Here is a 17088-nt window from a genome sequence, read left to right as displayed (position 1 = left end):
TGTGTATTTATCGTCTGCTATGTAGCTACATAAACAAAATAGTGCTTCTTAAACACCTGGTTATTGTAAATAACCTCATCTGTGCTTTTCATCCAGAAGCCTCAAAGCACTTGGCAAAGTGGAAAATACTGTTACTTTCTTGCCAGTGTTTTGGAAGCTGAAATACAGAGAAATTCAGAGACTTGTCAAGGGAGATGCCATCAGGCAAGAGTGGCTGAAGGGGCACCTGGTCCTCTCAAACACTGGTTCAGTCTCTGGTTCACTGTGCTGAGCGCTGGTTCACCCTGTGGTTCACTCTTCTCTGTGCTCTCCTCACACCCTGTATGGGATCGGGTAAAATTCCCCATACAAAATAATTGTGCCAGGCTTATGCATTCTAGAGGGACTAAAACTGCTCAAATTTGCATAGATTGACAAAATGCCAGCCTCCTTAGTTACTCTGAATACAAATAGGAAGATGTCTACACGTACCAGCTCTGTACATCAAACAGTTCTTTGCTCCTTAAGTAGCAGGAAAGGTTTAAGCATAAAGTTATGTATAACTGAAAGAAATATATTCTAAACATATGATCTGTTTATGTTTACTGAATTCCCTCTACCTTCTTTTTTGCACTCAAAGGGCTAAAAACTCAAGGGCATTCCTGTAATACTTAGGCATAGGTCTTTCAGTCTTTACTGAGCTTAAGAGTAACTAGAATCCTCAGAATTAATTTTTCTAGTAGCTCCCTAATTCCCCTCGGCAACTGAAAAATTGACACTCTGGCATGGTTCATCGCGAGCTAGTGGCATTTGTTGCTGAGACCAAGAGAAATTATTGCAACACTGTTTGCATCATTAGAAGCAGCATCTGAGGAATCCAAATCAGCCAGCTGGGCAGTTTCAGAGGTTTCCTCTTCTTTTATCAGTTAACTTCATGCTGCCACTGGGCAGTAACAGAGAGCCAAAAGTACGTGTCGCCCAAGGAAAGGCACAAACAATATAAAACCATGGCAAGAAATCAGGCAAATGCAAGCTGTTCTCTCCTGATAACACTGGAGGTTGAGAAATATTAGACTTAATTAAATGAAAAATAAGACTAATCTTGTGTGTGGTTTGCCTTTGTGAAAGGTCACAATGTTTTTAAAAGTTCTCAGCTTTTGACTGGGATCAGCTCAAGACTTGGCCAACTGTACCAAGATATAGCAACACTTACTGTGTGTTCAGGCAGAAACCTCTGCCAAGTACAAACTGTTAGCTCTAAAACGGAGGTGCTTTGCATTACAAATAATTGTAGTCGTAATAGGTGCTATCAAGGAAATAGTGACTTAATTTTTTTCCCGGCGATCATTTTCTATGCCAGATTATCTATTGATCCAAGATGCTTAGCAATGAAAAACCATTTGATGATTTTTCTGTCTTCGGCACTTTTTTGTAGCCGTTCTTAAGGCACCCACAGATTCACACAGAATCAAATTTCTTGTTTATTTGGCACTTCTGCAACGATTTTCAGGTACCCACAATTCCCTGACTGTGTTATTCAATTTGTAGGGTCCTAGTCCCACTGACTAGTCCCTAGTCAGACTAATTCTGTCTGAATTGTCCACAAAGTACGCAAACCCTGATTTGTGTCTGCTGAGAACCATATTCAGGGACATTCTCTGCTACATCAAAGAGACCCTCAGCTCTCTCTGTTACCTGGACCTCAAATTCCTTCCTAAGCTATGATAATATGAGTTTTCTTACACTTACCATCTTTACACTGGCTCACTAGTTTGCTGGGTTTCCCAGTCCTCACACTTCTTCAGACTCCTCAGATCCTCTCTTCTTCCTTCTGTTGTAATTGTCTGTACTTTTACATCCCATTGAGAGGTTATAAACCTTTACTGAAGTCTCTTCTTCTGTTCCCAAATTCGGGAAAATATCTTAAGTTGTTCCCCATGGGGAGTTCAAGTCTAGCTTCAGCATAGAGAAGGTAGAGAAAATGAGTCTGCAGAAGTTTGCTGGGGTTTTTTCCAAACCCACCAATACACAAATTGCTTCCTAACACAATCATCCCATAGACCTCTTGGGGTTGTTCCACATTTACAGGACCAATGGATTGAGCTGTGCCCAACAGTCAGAGCAAGCTGCTGCTTCCCTGTTCGCCAACAGGACCAAAAAACATGGATGCAAGAGGAGAGAACCAAAACACTGCTTTCCCCTTGAGAGGACAGCAGCACCTCCTCGCTGCCCTTCCCCACTGCCTACAGCTGCTGTGCATAACCACAGGGCTTCAAACACAGATCCCTTCCTGGCTTCTTGTTCATTTTCCACAATGCCTAACTTGGTGATAAATTTGCTTGCCAGCCAGGAGAGAACAGATCTATTGGTGAAAAATGTGGATTTTCAGACTTCAGCGATGCTCCTGGGTTTAAAGAAGTATTAGTTTCTACATTTCCAAATTGAGCAGAATCTTTTTTCATTGGGAAATTTGAAATGGAGAAGTTCTGCTGCCAGCTTTACTATTTTAAGGCCCTCACGAGTCAAAGTACTTAAGCAATCCCTAATTTTAAATCACAGTTACAAAAAATATTTACTGAAGTACTGTGCTTCAGGATTAATCTTCTGAAATTCAAAGGCTTGGAGGTAATTTTTTTTTTTTTTTTTTTTTTTTTTTTTTTTTTTTACAGTTCTATGCTGTTTTCTCAGTTCTGTTTGGATCCTTTTGGTAGCTAGCCCAGGTAGCAACAGGACAACAGAAGCTGATAAGTCAGAAATTGCAATCATTGCTCAAATGAGGAAAACTTTAGCAACAGTGTGGATTTGGGCCAGAAGAATTGATTTTTTCTGTTTTTTCTTCTTTTCAATACAGCAGCAGTGGGTATTCTTAGCAGTGAAACACCAGCCATGTTTCAAAAAGCCACCATGCCACATTGCAATTATATAAAAAGAGGTGTCTGTCAAACATGCTTTGGACCGAAATTTAATCTCTATGCCCAAAGGCATAGAGATTAAAAATAAAAGCCATCACTCCAGTTATGGGAATTTCAAACATCCCTGGGGGTAAAATCTTTGCAGGGCCATATAGAACAAACCTATAAACTCAGCTCCCATTAGTATCTCTGCAGCCTCAGTCAGCAAACCCCAACTATGCCCTCCAGGCAGGGTAAAGAAATTGGTAGGTCTTGTGCAGAAGTAAATTATGTGTTTCAGGTAATATTTATTTTATATAAAAGAAGGGAGAGTAGAGCAAGAGTTCTAACAAATTTCATGATACTCAGAAACAGGTTTTGTTTTGTCAATGAATTATATTTTGGAAATCAGCCTTGAGGGCCCCCTTTCTCCTAAAAGAGCCAGCTGAGTTTGAAAATCCACTTTTATCCCAGAAAAGGACCTCATTTCTCAAAAGCGAATGACAAAATGACAAATAATTGTTCCTTTGGAGAAGAATCACAAATTCCTCACCCCAGTTTGTCCTCCTCCCTCCATCAGAGCAATCCACCCTCTAGAACGTGTTGAAAACTGGTCAGACAATCTCAGAGCTGGGGTGTAACCTGGGCCAAGGGGAAGTCTGGCATTTCACAGCACAAGACACCAAAAATATTTTGGTCACTGTGCAACAGTGTTTTAGGAAAGCTGAGGAAGAGGAGGAAACATCCTTCCTACAAGGTGTCAGCCTCTGGCAAAGGGACTAAGTAGGCAACAGGAGACAACAAACCCTTGAGCTGCCACGGTGGAGTGTGACAAGTATTGTAAATCTGAGATTGTCTCTGCTCCAAAAAGGAAGGCGAAGTTTCTTGATTTTTCCAGGCTTATTGATACACAAACTCTTAGTTTGGGAACAGACAGCAGCATCACCTTTTATTTTACAACATGTTTAGAAAGGGTATTGTTCCCAGGAGGTGGAGGTCGATACTGTTTTCCCCTTTTAAAAACTACTAGTCATTGTCTTGGTGTAAATCCCCAGCACTGGTGTTCTTGGTCCTCAAGTGTGATCTCCAGTGAGGTGACAGAGCCCCAGAAAACCCAACTCTGTGCTGAGTGTTCCCCTACACAAACCTATGCCCAATGCATCAACCTCTAGAGAACCAACATGTCTCCATGTTCTCCTGCATCTATTTTTGGAGTCCAGACCTGAATGTGGCCCTTTGTACCATAGCTATCATTTTGCTGACAAGATAAGAATATTTTTATTCTGTGACTTGTTTGTTTAAATGTCAAACCTTTAAATCAGAAGCCTCCCTCACGGTTTGCATAAATCTAGTGGAGCATCAAGGGGGATGGGACCACAGGAGATCTAAAGACAGTTAAAAATGGCAGTAAAACTACACATCCTGTGTACAAATGCATTTCTAATTGCTCTGGTTAGAATACAGTCTTCTGTGAACCTTTTCTCTATTGCTATAGACTAGCTATAATATGAAAGTCTTTTAACTGTTTAAGTGACGTGGCTAGGAAGAAGATTTCTCCCACTGAGAATGGAGGCAATTCAGAATATGGAGCAGAATGGGATAAGATGTATATTCAGAAACTCATGAAGTCAATTTTTTGCATGCAGTTTAAATCCTAAAAAAAAATGCCTCTGCCTGCAATACCTACTCCCGGTCATAACTGCAGTATTTATAATGGGATATTAAGCTTTAGTTATGTTACTGTCTTAGGCTACATAAACCACCAGGAAAAGAGAGAATAAATAAGGTTCTTGCAGATTACTTAATTGTAGCAAACAGGAAGCTGCAGTAATCACAATTCTGCTTTGCAAGGAAATTCCATGGTTGAGAGGTGGTGGGATGGATTCGTGAAGGAAACGGGACTAGCATTAATTAGTCTGGCCCCAGTAGGCCATTAATCAGGATGGGGTAAAGCCTCAGTAAACTCACAGACCTCTACTCAAACAGGTAGCTCACACAGTGGGAAATGTCTAGCTCTGCTGAAGTGAAGTGCTGGTCACCCCCTGGGGATCTGGATCCTTTCGGAACTGGGAAAGGTGGACACAGGTCATGTTCTTCTTCACTGGGGATAAAACCTGCCAGAATTTGTGCTGCTCAGGTCTATCTGCTTCCCAGGACAGGCAGAAATGCGCATGATCTCAAGCAGCTGGGATGGATATGGGACCTTATAGAGCTGATCCAGAGGCTGACTTTTCCCAGGTCAGGGGTTACTGTTGTGGCAGTAACCTTCACCTTGAGTGAACGTTGTAGGGATGTTTCCTAACCTGTAGTGACCTATTGGAGAGAGGAACTGGACTATCACCTGCAAGCTGCTCAAACACCTGATACCAAAAGGTGATATCCATCCTTGTCGGCACAGCCAAGGAAGGACAGCGGCTCATAGTCCCCCTGTGCGAGCAGGGTGGGGCCTGTGGGCTGCCTGAGGTAAAAACATAACAATTTGGCCAACAGCCATGATGCCAGTTAGCAAAAACCTCACTTGATTCATTAAAGGAATTGCACGCAATTGGTGGTTTGCTTTCCATTGCCATGAGTAGTCTTATCATGGCTTTTATGGCCTTCAGAAGCTGTAGTTCTGTCTTACCTGTGTTTCTCACTGCAGAAATTGGTCATCTCATTACCCAATGTGGGCTGGGTGTTACTTCAGCTAGTGCTCTACGTGCAAACTGCAGCAAAAGCTTGGTCAGAGTGATCGTGAGACTACTCTCAGCTTCTCCGCATGTGCCCACTGCAGGACATTGGAAAGGTCTCTTCTTCTCCCATTACTTCATGTCCTCTCAAACCCTTCTACTGTCTTCTGTCTTTGGGCTGTGAAAGAATTTAATCTTTCGCTTGTCACTTTCCCAAAGGAGCCTGTAGGGGTAGAGTTCCCTATATCCTATTTGAGTGGAATGTGCTGCCTTTCTCTTAGCAACCTCACCTTCCAACAGCTGCTTATAGGAAAATAGCTAAAGTCCAACCAGGTCTACCTACAGCATAAGACAGGTATTGTTGTCATGGCAAATGCTTTTGTTTTACAAGGAGATTCAAAACTTTTTGCTCTTCAGCCTAGTTGGACATCTTCTGCCTGGAATCATTGGCCTCTCTCGGAACTGTTCTTTACTTGAACAAAGGGTAAGGTATTTCCATCCAATTATTTTCCTGCATTAGTAACAGGATTACTAGAAATCCATTTTTTCTTTATAATATCCTTCCACTTTCAAAGCTGAGGAGTCGTTCAGCAAATTAATGTATTTGGCTACAGTTCTGCACAGGCATATGAGCCCAAGATAAGCTAAAACTGTTTTTTTTAATTGATTTTTTTTTTCCTCAGGCAATATTTTTATGTTCCCCCTCTAATCTTTAATTGGAAGTCAGAGTTAGCATATTGATAACTTGGCTTGCTCTCCATTTAATTCTGTTTTGAGTGCTGATAAACTAATTACACCATTTTACATAAGGAAGCACAGGCTGAGCAAGTCGAAGTAATTTGATGCCAAAACACATTGCCCATTAAGACGTATCATGCCGAGTGTTACAAGGACATACTTACAGTGGTCCAACCAACCTGCTGACCCAGGTCTGTAAAATAGAGTGTAATGATGGAGGAGACGGCAAGGCTTTGGATGCTGACGGAATCCTTCAAAAAGGGACCGTCTGCAATGACAAAAATGGAGGAGGAGATGGAGTGAAGAACGGGTACCCTCTCGGGGGCTCAGCATAACGCTGAGGCTGCCCTGCCAGCTGTAGGCCCAGCTTGGATTCTGATTTTCTTTGGTGACTTGTACTTATTCTCCAGGTTAGCAGCTTAGAGCTCTTCCATGAGGGTTATTCCCTCCCCGTTTTAACAAAAGCATGAGGCTGCCATGACACAGGGCGGCAACGTGTGACAGTTGTGCGCTGCTGTCTCTGTTAATCTGGCCCATTAGAGACAGGCCATGCAACCACACAGACAACTCCACAGAGCACCTCTTGTTCTGCCTTGCAAGACTAATGGCAAAGTCTGTGTTACACAGCGTCTCCCTCTCTGACATATTTTGCTGAAGCATTTGCAGGCTGTTTTACAACAGGCAGTACCTGATGATGGTTGCAACTTCTTGGGCAAAGGCTCACGATCCAAGATTTCTTTGCTAGCTGTCTGACCTAGGCAGACCAGGTGTATCTGAGCATTACAGTACTGTTTGAAGTATTCTGGGGCATCTTCTTCCAATCCTAATGGATCTAGAGTGTGCAGGCAGACACATGAAATAACAATATTTGGGTTTTTATTTGTTTGTTTGTTTGGGGTTTTTTTGGTGGTTTTTTTTGTTTTTGGTTTTTTTTGTTTGTTTTGTTTTGTTTTTTTGTTTTTTAGTATAGGCAGTGAGCTGGATATTGGAAAAATCCAACAGCCACTGGCACATGATGTTGCCATGGCTGCAACACCTATTTTCTCTTTTCTTTATATATGGTCTCCCTTTCAATATATGTTTTTTGACCGTTTACGTCAATCAGGGTATATTCCATCAGGTGCTGAGCCCTCATTTTCTATAGCTTTGCAATTCTACACATCTACACACCAAACAGCAAACAGCCTCTGGCAGCCTTATCTTTCACTGCCATGACTGCCAAGAACTTGTGGACTGACACAGAGGCTGCCTCTGGCAGCCAGCTGCATCCTCTGGTGAGGCAGCAAGCAAGTATTAAAACAGGTAATGGCAAGAGGGGAGGAAGGGAGTGAATGGGCTTAAAACAGCCTTGTCTTCATTATGTGATTATACACTGTATTCTGGAACATTTCACTCAGTGGTTACGAAAACCACTAGGTTCCTTCATTAATGAAAAAAACGAATAAGTTAATAATTGATGTCAGTTAATGAGAATGTACCAACAGTTCACCCAATAACACGTATGGAGAGCAATACTGTGAGGAGGAGAATCTGCCAGAGGATTAGTAATACATTAGGTGGCTGTATTCAGCTCTATGAATACTCACTGCGTTCTAGTTGCAGGCCAACACGGGATGGGTACCACTGGGGACCTGTTTGAATCACAAAGTGTGGCTGTAAATTTCATGATAGAAAAGCTACATTTCTGTTAGGTTTGGGGGTCATTTTTTAGCTGATAGCTACAAAAGAGAGATGGAATAAAAACCCACCTCTCTTTCAGTCTTATCTCTGTAAGGAGAATACAAGAGAGCTGGGAGGAGCCCACAATACACACATTAGAGCATAAATCCCTTCTTCCATTTGAGTGCTAGAAGGGCCAATATTAATGCTGAGCTCTCCATCAGCACAGCTTGTGTGCAGCACTGGGAAATATAAAGAGGATACTGTTTATTACTATATCTGCCAAAACAGTACTAAATGTACTGTCTTGCCCCTCCTTCAAAAAATATGCCTGTGCTGGAGTCTGGTCCAGAACTTGGTGTTTCCCATTTAGGAATGTAAAACCTGACTAGGCATCTGTAGCTTGTATTAGTTCTCAACCACAGATTAATCATGGAAATAGAGACACAGAAAGTAGGAGCACATGGGTAGCTAATACTGAGTGACTTTTGACTTCCTTGATACCCTCAACTTGAGGATGTTTCCTAGAAGTAGATTTTTAAATGCTGTATTTTAAAGGTCATTCCAAAATGCAGAATAGTAGTGGGTCATTGTTATTGGATTCCCATTGGCAATTTTGAACAGAGACACGTCAGGCTGGTCAAACAGGTACAGGTCTCCAGCTGCTTTTGTTTCCCTTGGTGTCGGAGTGAGCGGGTAATTGTTACCAACACATTGCAGAGGGGATTGTGGCTGTTCGAGTTGTTAACTAGGCCAGCTCTTTAGTTCCTCTGTGCAGAAGGCTGTGCTTCTACAGGTGTGCTGCTGAATGGACGATACAAACACTCCTCCTTTGCATCACAAGGACAAGTAACTTTGCTTAACCCCCATATACACTCTTTGGTTTGCTGCTGAATGTTTTTAGGGCTGTCCCAGCACATTTCTGGGCTGACCTGAAGCAACGTGGTGAGAACTTCCATAGCCCGTGGTGTTGACTGACATTTGGGGGAAAAAAGATTGTCAGAGAAAAGTGAGGAACCTACTGCAGTATCACCACCCCCAGCCATTTCTACCACATTTTTCTTTATTTCCTTTGACACCCCTGAGGGCAGTTGATAGCCTGAAGGAGATTTGCTTTGTCTTTTCAATTCAAAGCTTACGTGAAATTGATCAGAATTTTTTTAGACTTATCTTACAACTCTTAGTCATCCTGTGTTTAAGGTACAAATATTCCCATACCTTTAAATGGAAAATATTGTTCCCAGTGATTAAACGTGGAAACATTTGCCCCAAAAAGCTGTGAGATCTCCTTCCCTGGAGATAGTCAGGCCTTGTCTGGGGATGACCTTGAACAGTCTTACAGGACTTTAAAGTTGGCCCTGTTCTGAGCAGGAACCTGGATCTGGAGATGAGCTCTGGAGGTTGTTTCTACCTAACTTATTTCAGGATGATGAGGAGAGTTTGTTCACGCCACCAGCTGCCAGCTGGAGGGGAAGGGAGCTGTACACGGTGTGCACTGTGCAGTGACACTCAGCACACTCATTTCAAAAGCACTTGGTCTGACTTTTGTAGGCAAGAACAGGCATTAGATGAACCCATGAACCAGGGCTAATAGCAAGAGGTGAGACATCCATCAAGTAAGTTGCGAACATCTTTTTCAAGCTACCACAACAATCCATGGCTATTAAAGATAACAAAGGGAAGATAGAGAAGGAGCAGCTGTCTGACTTGTCAGGGAAGATATGATTTGCTCCAGGACAGCAGATATCAATAGTTATTTGGAAGCCTGAAATGCAATGTATTTGTGTTAAACTGGAATCTTCCCCCCCAGCTCCCCCCTTCATATTACAGTATGTTTCAATAAAAGTCAATTTACCTGATCCTGTGGCAATGCTCTTTTAGGTATGGCTCATAATCTTCACAAGGGCAAACAGAGGTTGTGCATTTAAGCACGTCATCCCACATTTCCAGCCCTTTAGCCTCAGTACACCATTATGTTCAAACATACTCAAAGATTTAGACAGATGGAAGTGTGTCTTTGCTGCTGCTCATCTGCAGTGACCTTGTTATTACATCAGCGTGTCTCTGGTTTCCAAGCCGTGCTTGCAAAGCTGCGTGTATTCTTCTGGAAGGATCTGGAATTAGCTGTTCCTTCCCTGCTCTTACTGTTGGTGGGGGGCCACTAGCTAATGTCAAGTGGAAATAGCTAAATGGAGCAGGGGACAAAGCCCAAACAAATTTCTATGTTGCTTTGAGTGAGATCACCAGAGCTTCCCGCTTTCAGTCTTTATTGTCAGCAGGTTTTAGCAAGGCTGCGCCCAAGTGTTAGCTGTCCAGGGTCCTGCAGAAATCAGCATGGCTTTCTGGGGAGAAGCATACTCCGCCAAGACTCTGCTCTCCTAGCTTGATTAGGCTCGTTTCAGATAGGAAATCTCACACATTCCTAGGCATCCTGCTCACCTCTTGGTAACAGTCAGACAGAGAGACCCTGGCCCCACCTGTCACCATTTATTTGCCTTCCTCCTATGAGTGTTTTCCACAGGGATCCTCCAAAAATCTCACTAGAGCAGCTCTGGATTTCTGTTTGGCAGTGTGGGAATCTATTCCAATCCAGCCTGCCTACGGCAGACAAACATTCCGCTCATTCCTATGGCAGGAAAGCTCTCTTTTCTTTAAGCAGTGAAAAGAGGCCAAACCGAAGGACTAATTATCACTCGTATTAATTCTTGCTACCTCCTGTCAGAATGAGGGCTTGATATCCAGAGCCAGGGCTGTCTGACAGAGTAGCTTCACCTGGCATCAGCAGGAGTTCAGGAGTGCATGTGGAGAGTCCTGCTCCCAGACAAGGTAACCACACACACTCGCCAAAGGCAGAGGCACAGCTGCAGCTGTGGGCAGCACTTGAAGGCTCCTCTGCACTCCCACACCTGGCAGAGCTCCCCTTGCTTCCAGTCTAAAGCTGAAGGGTTTCTCTTTTGCAGGGTTGTTTTGGGGAGGTTTTAGCAGTATTTAATCCCCGCTTTTTTCTTACTAACGTTTTCCATTGCTGCCTCCTGCTGAACTTAATGGCGATCCAAGACCATGGGTGATGGAAGTTTATCTTGTAACTGATGTTACATCTAAGATCAGGCATATATTAATATTTACTTTCTGACGTTGTGACAGTGCATCAGAGCTCAGCCACAACAGGTCACAATCTCTCTATAATCCTTGTGGTTAGCAGAGCTGTTCAGCTCCCTTATGCAGGGTTTATGGGTTTGGATATGTATTTCACACTTGGAACAAATTGTAAAAATAACGTCTCAGCTCACTTATATCCCAAAGTGACTTTGACTTGGGAAAGCAGCTACAGGCCATCCAGAGAATAAGAGTGGCCATGATGGTTCAAACCACAGGTCTATTTAGCCAATATTACATCCTCTGATGTTTAGTCAATATTGTGGTTCCTCCACATCTATTACGTTTCTAGCATTTCTGTAAAACAGCTTTGGTTCCTCTCTTTGCAGCATCATTGGACAGCTGTTGAAATGTCTTCCTAGTTTCCCATTTCTATTTGATTACCCCTACTCTGCTGGCTTATCCTTCTCTGGAAGGCTGTGTTCCTCAGACCCCGGTATGGTCACCCCCCCACCTGCAGGCACGTTGGCACCTGAAAGCTTTGTCCATTCCTCAGCTGAAAAGTCATTCACAAACTCCTTGAATTTAAGTGACATCAAGTTAATTCTTCACTGAGCAACCTGATTTGGCTGAGGATGTCCCTGACCATGCCAGGGCAGTTGGACTAGATGATCTCTGATTATCCACTTCAACCCAAACTGTTGTATAGTTCTGTGAGTTGTTCTGTTATGATTCAGGCAAAGTTATGTCTATGTGTACAGGCTTCCATTAGTCTGGAGGCGTAAGCAATTATAGCAGGTCTTAAGTCTTTGGCCATATTCCATCTTCTCTACCAGGCATTTGTTCCAACTTTGTGTTAAAAGAATCCATACATTTATTTTAAAAAAACATCTAAAATACTTTAATTCTATGATGTTTAAGGCATCGTAATTTTTCCAAACAGGATGGTGTTTGCTTGGAAAGCAGCTCAGTGTTTACTTTTAATAACCTCTTTTAAAAATGGATATGAGGAAAAATATGTAATTCTGTGTGGGTTATTTGTTGGTACCTGTCCATATTTTAAAAAGAAATTAAAATACAAACAAACTGGCAGGACATATAAAAGCTGATGTCCACCTTTAATTTTTCCTAATGGAATTATCTATTAATACTGTCCATAAAAAGGAGATGTAGGGCTGTCAACATACATATACCGGCTAAAATGACAACCTCAGCACCATGCCCAGCTGCCAATATCACTGCATAAAAACGCACAGAAAACCAAGTTCCAGTGGTCCTGCTGCCCACATGGTTTTTTTCACTGCCTGCATACTAGAATCCCAGTAAATGAATCAGCTAATCAGACAATCCTCAGAAGCAAGGACAATCAAAAAAGCCCCTGTGCAGCTTTTAAGACTGTCCAAAGGTACTCTATCCACATGACTCAAACTGACCTTCATGTGTGCTCCACCACTTAAATATCACAAGATGTTTTGAAAATTTAACAGCTAAGAATCTAAGTACTTCGTGCTTTTCAGTAGTTGTGAAATTGAAGGAATCGACCTAGTTTTTATGAAGTTTCATAGAGAATCTCCTGAAAAAAAAAAAAAAAAAAAAAAAAAAAAAAGCAGTCTGCTCTGCAGTAAATTGCACAATCAAATACTCATTTGTCACAAAGTATTTATGAAGTTATGTGAGCCTGTATGAGAACAAAGGTAACATGATGAGGACCTCCCTTGCTGGGGAATTCGGTGAGCTCCTTAGAATGCAGACCTGCAAAAGCTATTCTGCTGGGGAGAGAGGAGTCTAAGAAATGCAAAACACAGCTGACAGACGCAATTTGGAGATAATTAGCAGATTGACTTTCCATCATCAGCTAATTTTATTACCAGTTAAATTGTTTGCTTCTCAATGTATTTCACCACCCATGCATCTCTAATAACAAATAGCCTTAATAATTACAAGCAATACCTGCTGTGATATGAATAGGGTGATATGAACAACAAAATTACTATAATCAATCATCAGCAGCATGTTGTTTAAATTTGCAGAAATAGCGGAAATTCCAAGGATCCGCTGCGGCACCAGCCTCCCTTTCTGATCACAAAAATGTTGCACATGAGCTGAGAAGTGTAACAGCACTTGCTCGTGTGAACTGAGCGTGGCTGAAATACGTTCCACGACCTTAACCAGGTGGCAGTTTTGATACCCGTGTCGCAGTAAGAAGAGTTTGCTAGGAAAAGATTCACATTTTAGTAGGTGCGGGTATGCTGGGTTTGTGCACAATATATAGAGACAGACAGATTATCTTAAAGCTTGCTGAGGTCTTTCGTTGACAAGTAAACACTGAACAAATACAGTTGTCCCTTGTCTGTGGCCTTGGACAGTGGCCATGGTGTTGTCTCCCTCGGTTGCAGCAGCCCTGTCTGACTGTTCCCAGGAACATTTCTGCGAAGTTAAGGATAGAGACGTCACCATGCTAGCGACCACAGCCTTTGCAGGGCTGAAGTTTGTGTAGTCTTGCTTCACTGAGCTGACAGCAGGAAAAGCAAGATGCTGAAATGACTCAAAGCTATTACTTTCTTCTTTTATTTGGGAAAAAAAGGCCGTGTGATTTATTGTGCTAACATTGCACTCGAGTGATTCCTGAGCACGACGGCAGAAAGCAAAGCACACCAGAGAAACCACAGTAAAACAAAGCTCGGCCACAAGATCAAGAGAGAAAGTGATTACTTACTGTGCTTGCCTCCAGTGTAATAAATGGCAGCCACTGAGAGCTGCAATCTGAACCACCAGCCCACTTGAAGAATTGCAGTTCTCAGCAGCAAGCCTGGGGCAAGCAGGGCCACAGCATCTCCTCACATGGTCCCTCTCAAAAGGCCCTCTTTGGCTGCAGGCTGAGAGATGTGCTGCTGCTTTGACACTCTAAGTGCCAGCACGGTCACCTGGGTCTATGTTCCAGGGCTCGTGCAGGGACCAGCTCTGGCCAGGCCCCCTCCAGGTACCACTCAGCTGACACCAGACTGAGCTCCTGAGCCCAGCCTAGCTCACAAGGGTCAGGCTACAAATTGAGTGCTGCTTCCACCTCTTGCTAAGTCTTTAGGGCACAGGGCTGACCTTGGGAGGGCACTTTCTGGATCTGGGATCGTTCAGCTAGGCTGTGTTTTCCTGGCAGAAGGACTTTGAGGGGCTGTATCAGAGTATTTAAAGAGCAGGAGCAGATCTTGAGCTAGATCCATGGTTTTTACAGGAAGTTAGTGAAAAGAGCAGATCCAGTGTGTCCTGTTCAGTAAAATCTCGGCAGAGTACTGAAATGGATGTTGTTTTAAATGGCTCTATAGCTGGGGATAAATCCCTTTTCTTTGTCAGCTTTTTTCTCTGAATATTTTCTCTGATTTGTTTCATTTGTAAGCTTTCCAGGGAAGATCTTTGGCCATGTGTTTTACAAAGGCACCTTGAACTCTAGTTGCTATGGGGACACAAAAAAGCACTTTCTTAATGGCATGTGGAATTTGAAAAATTAGCCGTTTGGTCATAAGCATCCATTTCTTTCCTCTGGTTTTTGCAATACGTGAATTCATCAAGCTACAACCACGCTGCTGGCCGAGGGAGAGCAGGCAGTGAGCTGGCTGAACTGATGTCTCCAGAGACACTGACTAAGACCAGCAGTGCTAAGGACAGGGTCTGGCCCAGAGCATGCATTTCCCACAGACTGCTAGGCAAGTAAGCCCCAGGCTGACTGAAATTCTGACTAAATGCTTTTGGTTTACCTGCTCATTTGATTATTCCCATTGGCCTTAAGTGTTTAAAATCTGTGACCACCCATTTTTCCTACATAAAGTCATGTAATAGTCCCCCTGGCAGCTCCACTGAAGCCTCACAGAGGCTGATCCAGAAGGTTTCTCAGAGCATACCTAGTGTCTCTATAGCACAATGCATATAATTCCCACACTCATTCCCCTTAAAAAAACCTCTCAGAATTTTGCCTTTTTTAATCTGGCAAAAAAGGATAGCCCTGTCCATGTGTTGGTTCCTGGGAGCAGTTCAGCTGCTGTGACTGTGCCCAGATGTGAAGCTCCAGCCTGTGGGACTCTGCACTGCACCTTGAGTCACAAATTTACTTGGCTGCATTTTCATTAAAAAAGGCATATATATATAAAATGCCTGAAGTTGTTGAGAACAGAACACTCCCCTCATGCCTTTTTTTTTTCCCCCACTGAAAAAAAAATTAAATACTTCAGCTATATTCTGATCAGGCAATAATGGACAAATTTCTTAAGAGTCAGCATAGTTTTTCTTAATGGAGATTGGTTCTTATTAATGGTAAACAGAATATTATTCATCATTTGGATGTCAATTTGTGTCACTAACAGATTAACCTTTCAATATTCCTTCTGAAACAATCTGCAACTGCAGGCAATGGTGAAATTTCAGACAAGCAAAAAGCATCAGGAAAAAAACCCACAACTATATATGCAATATATACATACTGTATATTTAGATGCGTATGTTCATGTTTTTCTACATTGTTTTTTCTTTGCACTTCCAAAAAATAAAGGAGAAAAGGGAAAAGCCAGCCCTGTGCATTTCCATTTTCCATGTAGCCTGCTGCAGAAAGCATAATTAATTTTGATCTTTCCGAGTGAATTTGCATTTAAATTAATGTGCGTGGGCAAAGGAAGGGAAAGGGAATGAGGCTCACCTTTTATTTCATTAATAACAACCACAGAGCAGAATACAGAGAAACAAGAAAATAGGTACTCTGATAAACCTGGAGCTGGAAGGACCTTTCCCATGGGGGACTGCCCTTCATCGGTGCAGGGAGGTGAGGAGGTGCTGAGTTCGTGGTGCTGTGCAGGGCTGGCCAGGACAGCAGCGTGCCCCTCACAGGGCAGTGTCACTGCGGGGCTGGCCCCTCACCCTGCCCTCACTGCCCCTGTGACACAGTCACACACTGCAGGGTGGCAGGGGGTGGTCAGTGCAGCTGGGCTCTGCCTAGTGGGTTCGGGCAGTCTTTGGACCAGGGACCCCCAGGGAGGGCTGTGTCCATCACCCGTGCGCTGTGACAGCGCTGGGTTTGCTTTGTATTCGCAGACAGTCGTGTTTTGAAATGCCAGCCCAAATTAAAACAGAGATGAGTAATTTATGCCAAGTGAGGATCTGTATTCTGGTAGTTACCTTTGCCTTTGCTTCTCCCATCTCCACAGGTCTGGAAAGAGTAGCAAAGATAATTGTTCAGGTATCAGGGAATGTGAGAACTTAAGCGGGATTCTCTTCCTAAATATAAACTCTAACGGTGAAGCCTTCACATGAAGGGCAACACAAACCTGAGAAATTGCACATACATTTGCCAAACTAAATATGTGTTTCAGGAATGAAAAATATCCTTCCTTCTCTATCTTCTTGTCCATAATTTGGCACGGGATTTCTAAAAATGCAGCTCAGTATTTGGTGGTTTATGGAATCACTTGCTGTCTATCTCAGTCCGTAAATGCTCAGTTATCTGTGCTCGTGTGGAGTTGCTAGCCCAGACAAGGTTTTCACTGGCAGCAAAGCAGAGCATTTAAACGCAGTTATCTTTCCACCCTCGTGGTCTCAGGAAACACAAGCAGTAAGATATTAAGGCTTGTTTTAAAACGTTCCTTTCAAAACCTTTGTTCATGCTCATCCCGTGCCAAGTTCTGCGGGAACAAACAGTGCTGTGCCTTGCAGTGTCATAGACAGGCTGTGCTTCAGGACACTGATAACACAGGTCACTGCTCCCTCACTTCAGAAAGCTCTGGTGTGGCTACTGCTGCAATCAGCACGGCTGCTGCATGCATTTAGGTAGCAGCTTTCCACAGAGCTGCAAGAGAGACAGAGAGCAGAGAGCTGGTGAGGTCAGTGTTTCAACCCAGTGCTGTCTGCACGCTGCCTGAATGTGCTCCAGTGCCAACAAATGTTAGAGCAGGACTGGGGTCCTGCTGGTTTTGTATTCCAGCATGAGAAAGTACACAGTGGTCCAGCAATCACAGCTGATACAGGAAAGATGGTCCAAAAGCTCATTTGTGCCTTCCCCGCTGATGTACTGGGCAGAA

General features: G+C 43.1%; 1 protein-coding gene and 1 long non-coding RNA gene across 3 annotated transcripts in view; one reads left to right on the top strand and one right to left on the bottom strand.

Annotated features, from left to right (window-relative positions):
• Positions 1–17088, bottom strand: part of TECRL (trans-2,3-enoyl-CoA reductase like) — a 60813-nt gene that overhangs the window by 18921 nt on the left and 24804 nt on the right. For both annotated transcript variants that reach the window (XM_040064038.2, XM_040064042.2), the window contains exons 3-4: positions 7864–7908; positions 6442–6545 (exon numbers count right to left, since the gene is read on the bottom strand). In XM_040064038.2, coding sequence (XP_039919972.1) covers positions 6442–6545; positions 7864–7908 — 149 coding nt within the window. The remainder of the gene's footprint in view (positions 1–6441; positions 6546–7863; positions 7909–17088) is intronic.
• The window catches only part of LOC120752644 (uncharacterized), a 49353-nt gene that overhangs the window by 7690 nt on the left and 24575 nt on the right, over positions 1–17088 (top strand). The gene's annotated exons all lie outside the window — the stretch shown is intronic.

Source organism: Hirundo rustica, chromosome 5 (assembly GCF_015227805.2).
Source record: "Hirundo rustica isolate bHirRus1 chromosome 5, bHirRus1.pri.v3, whole genome shotgun sequence".
In the NCBI taxonomy this organism is placed as follows: domain Eukaryota; kingdom Metazoa; phylum Chordata; class Aves; order Passeriformes; family Hirundinidae; genus Hirundo; species Hirundo rustica.
This window is presented reverse-complemented; position numbering and strand designations above follow the sequence as displayed.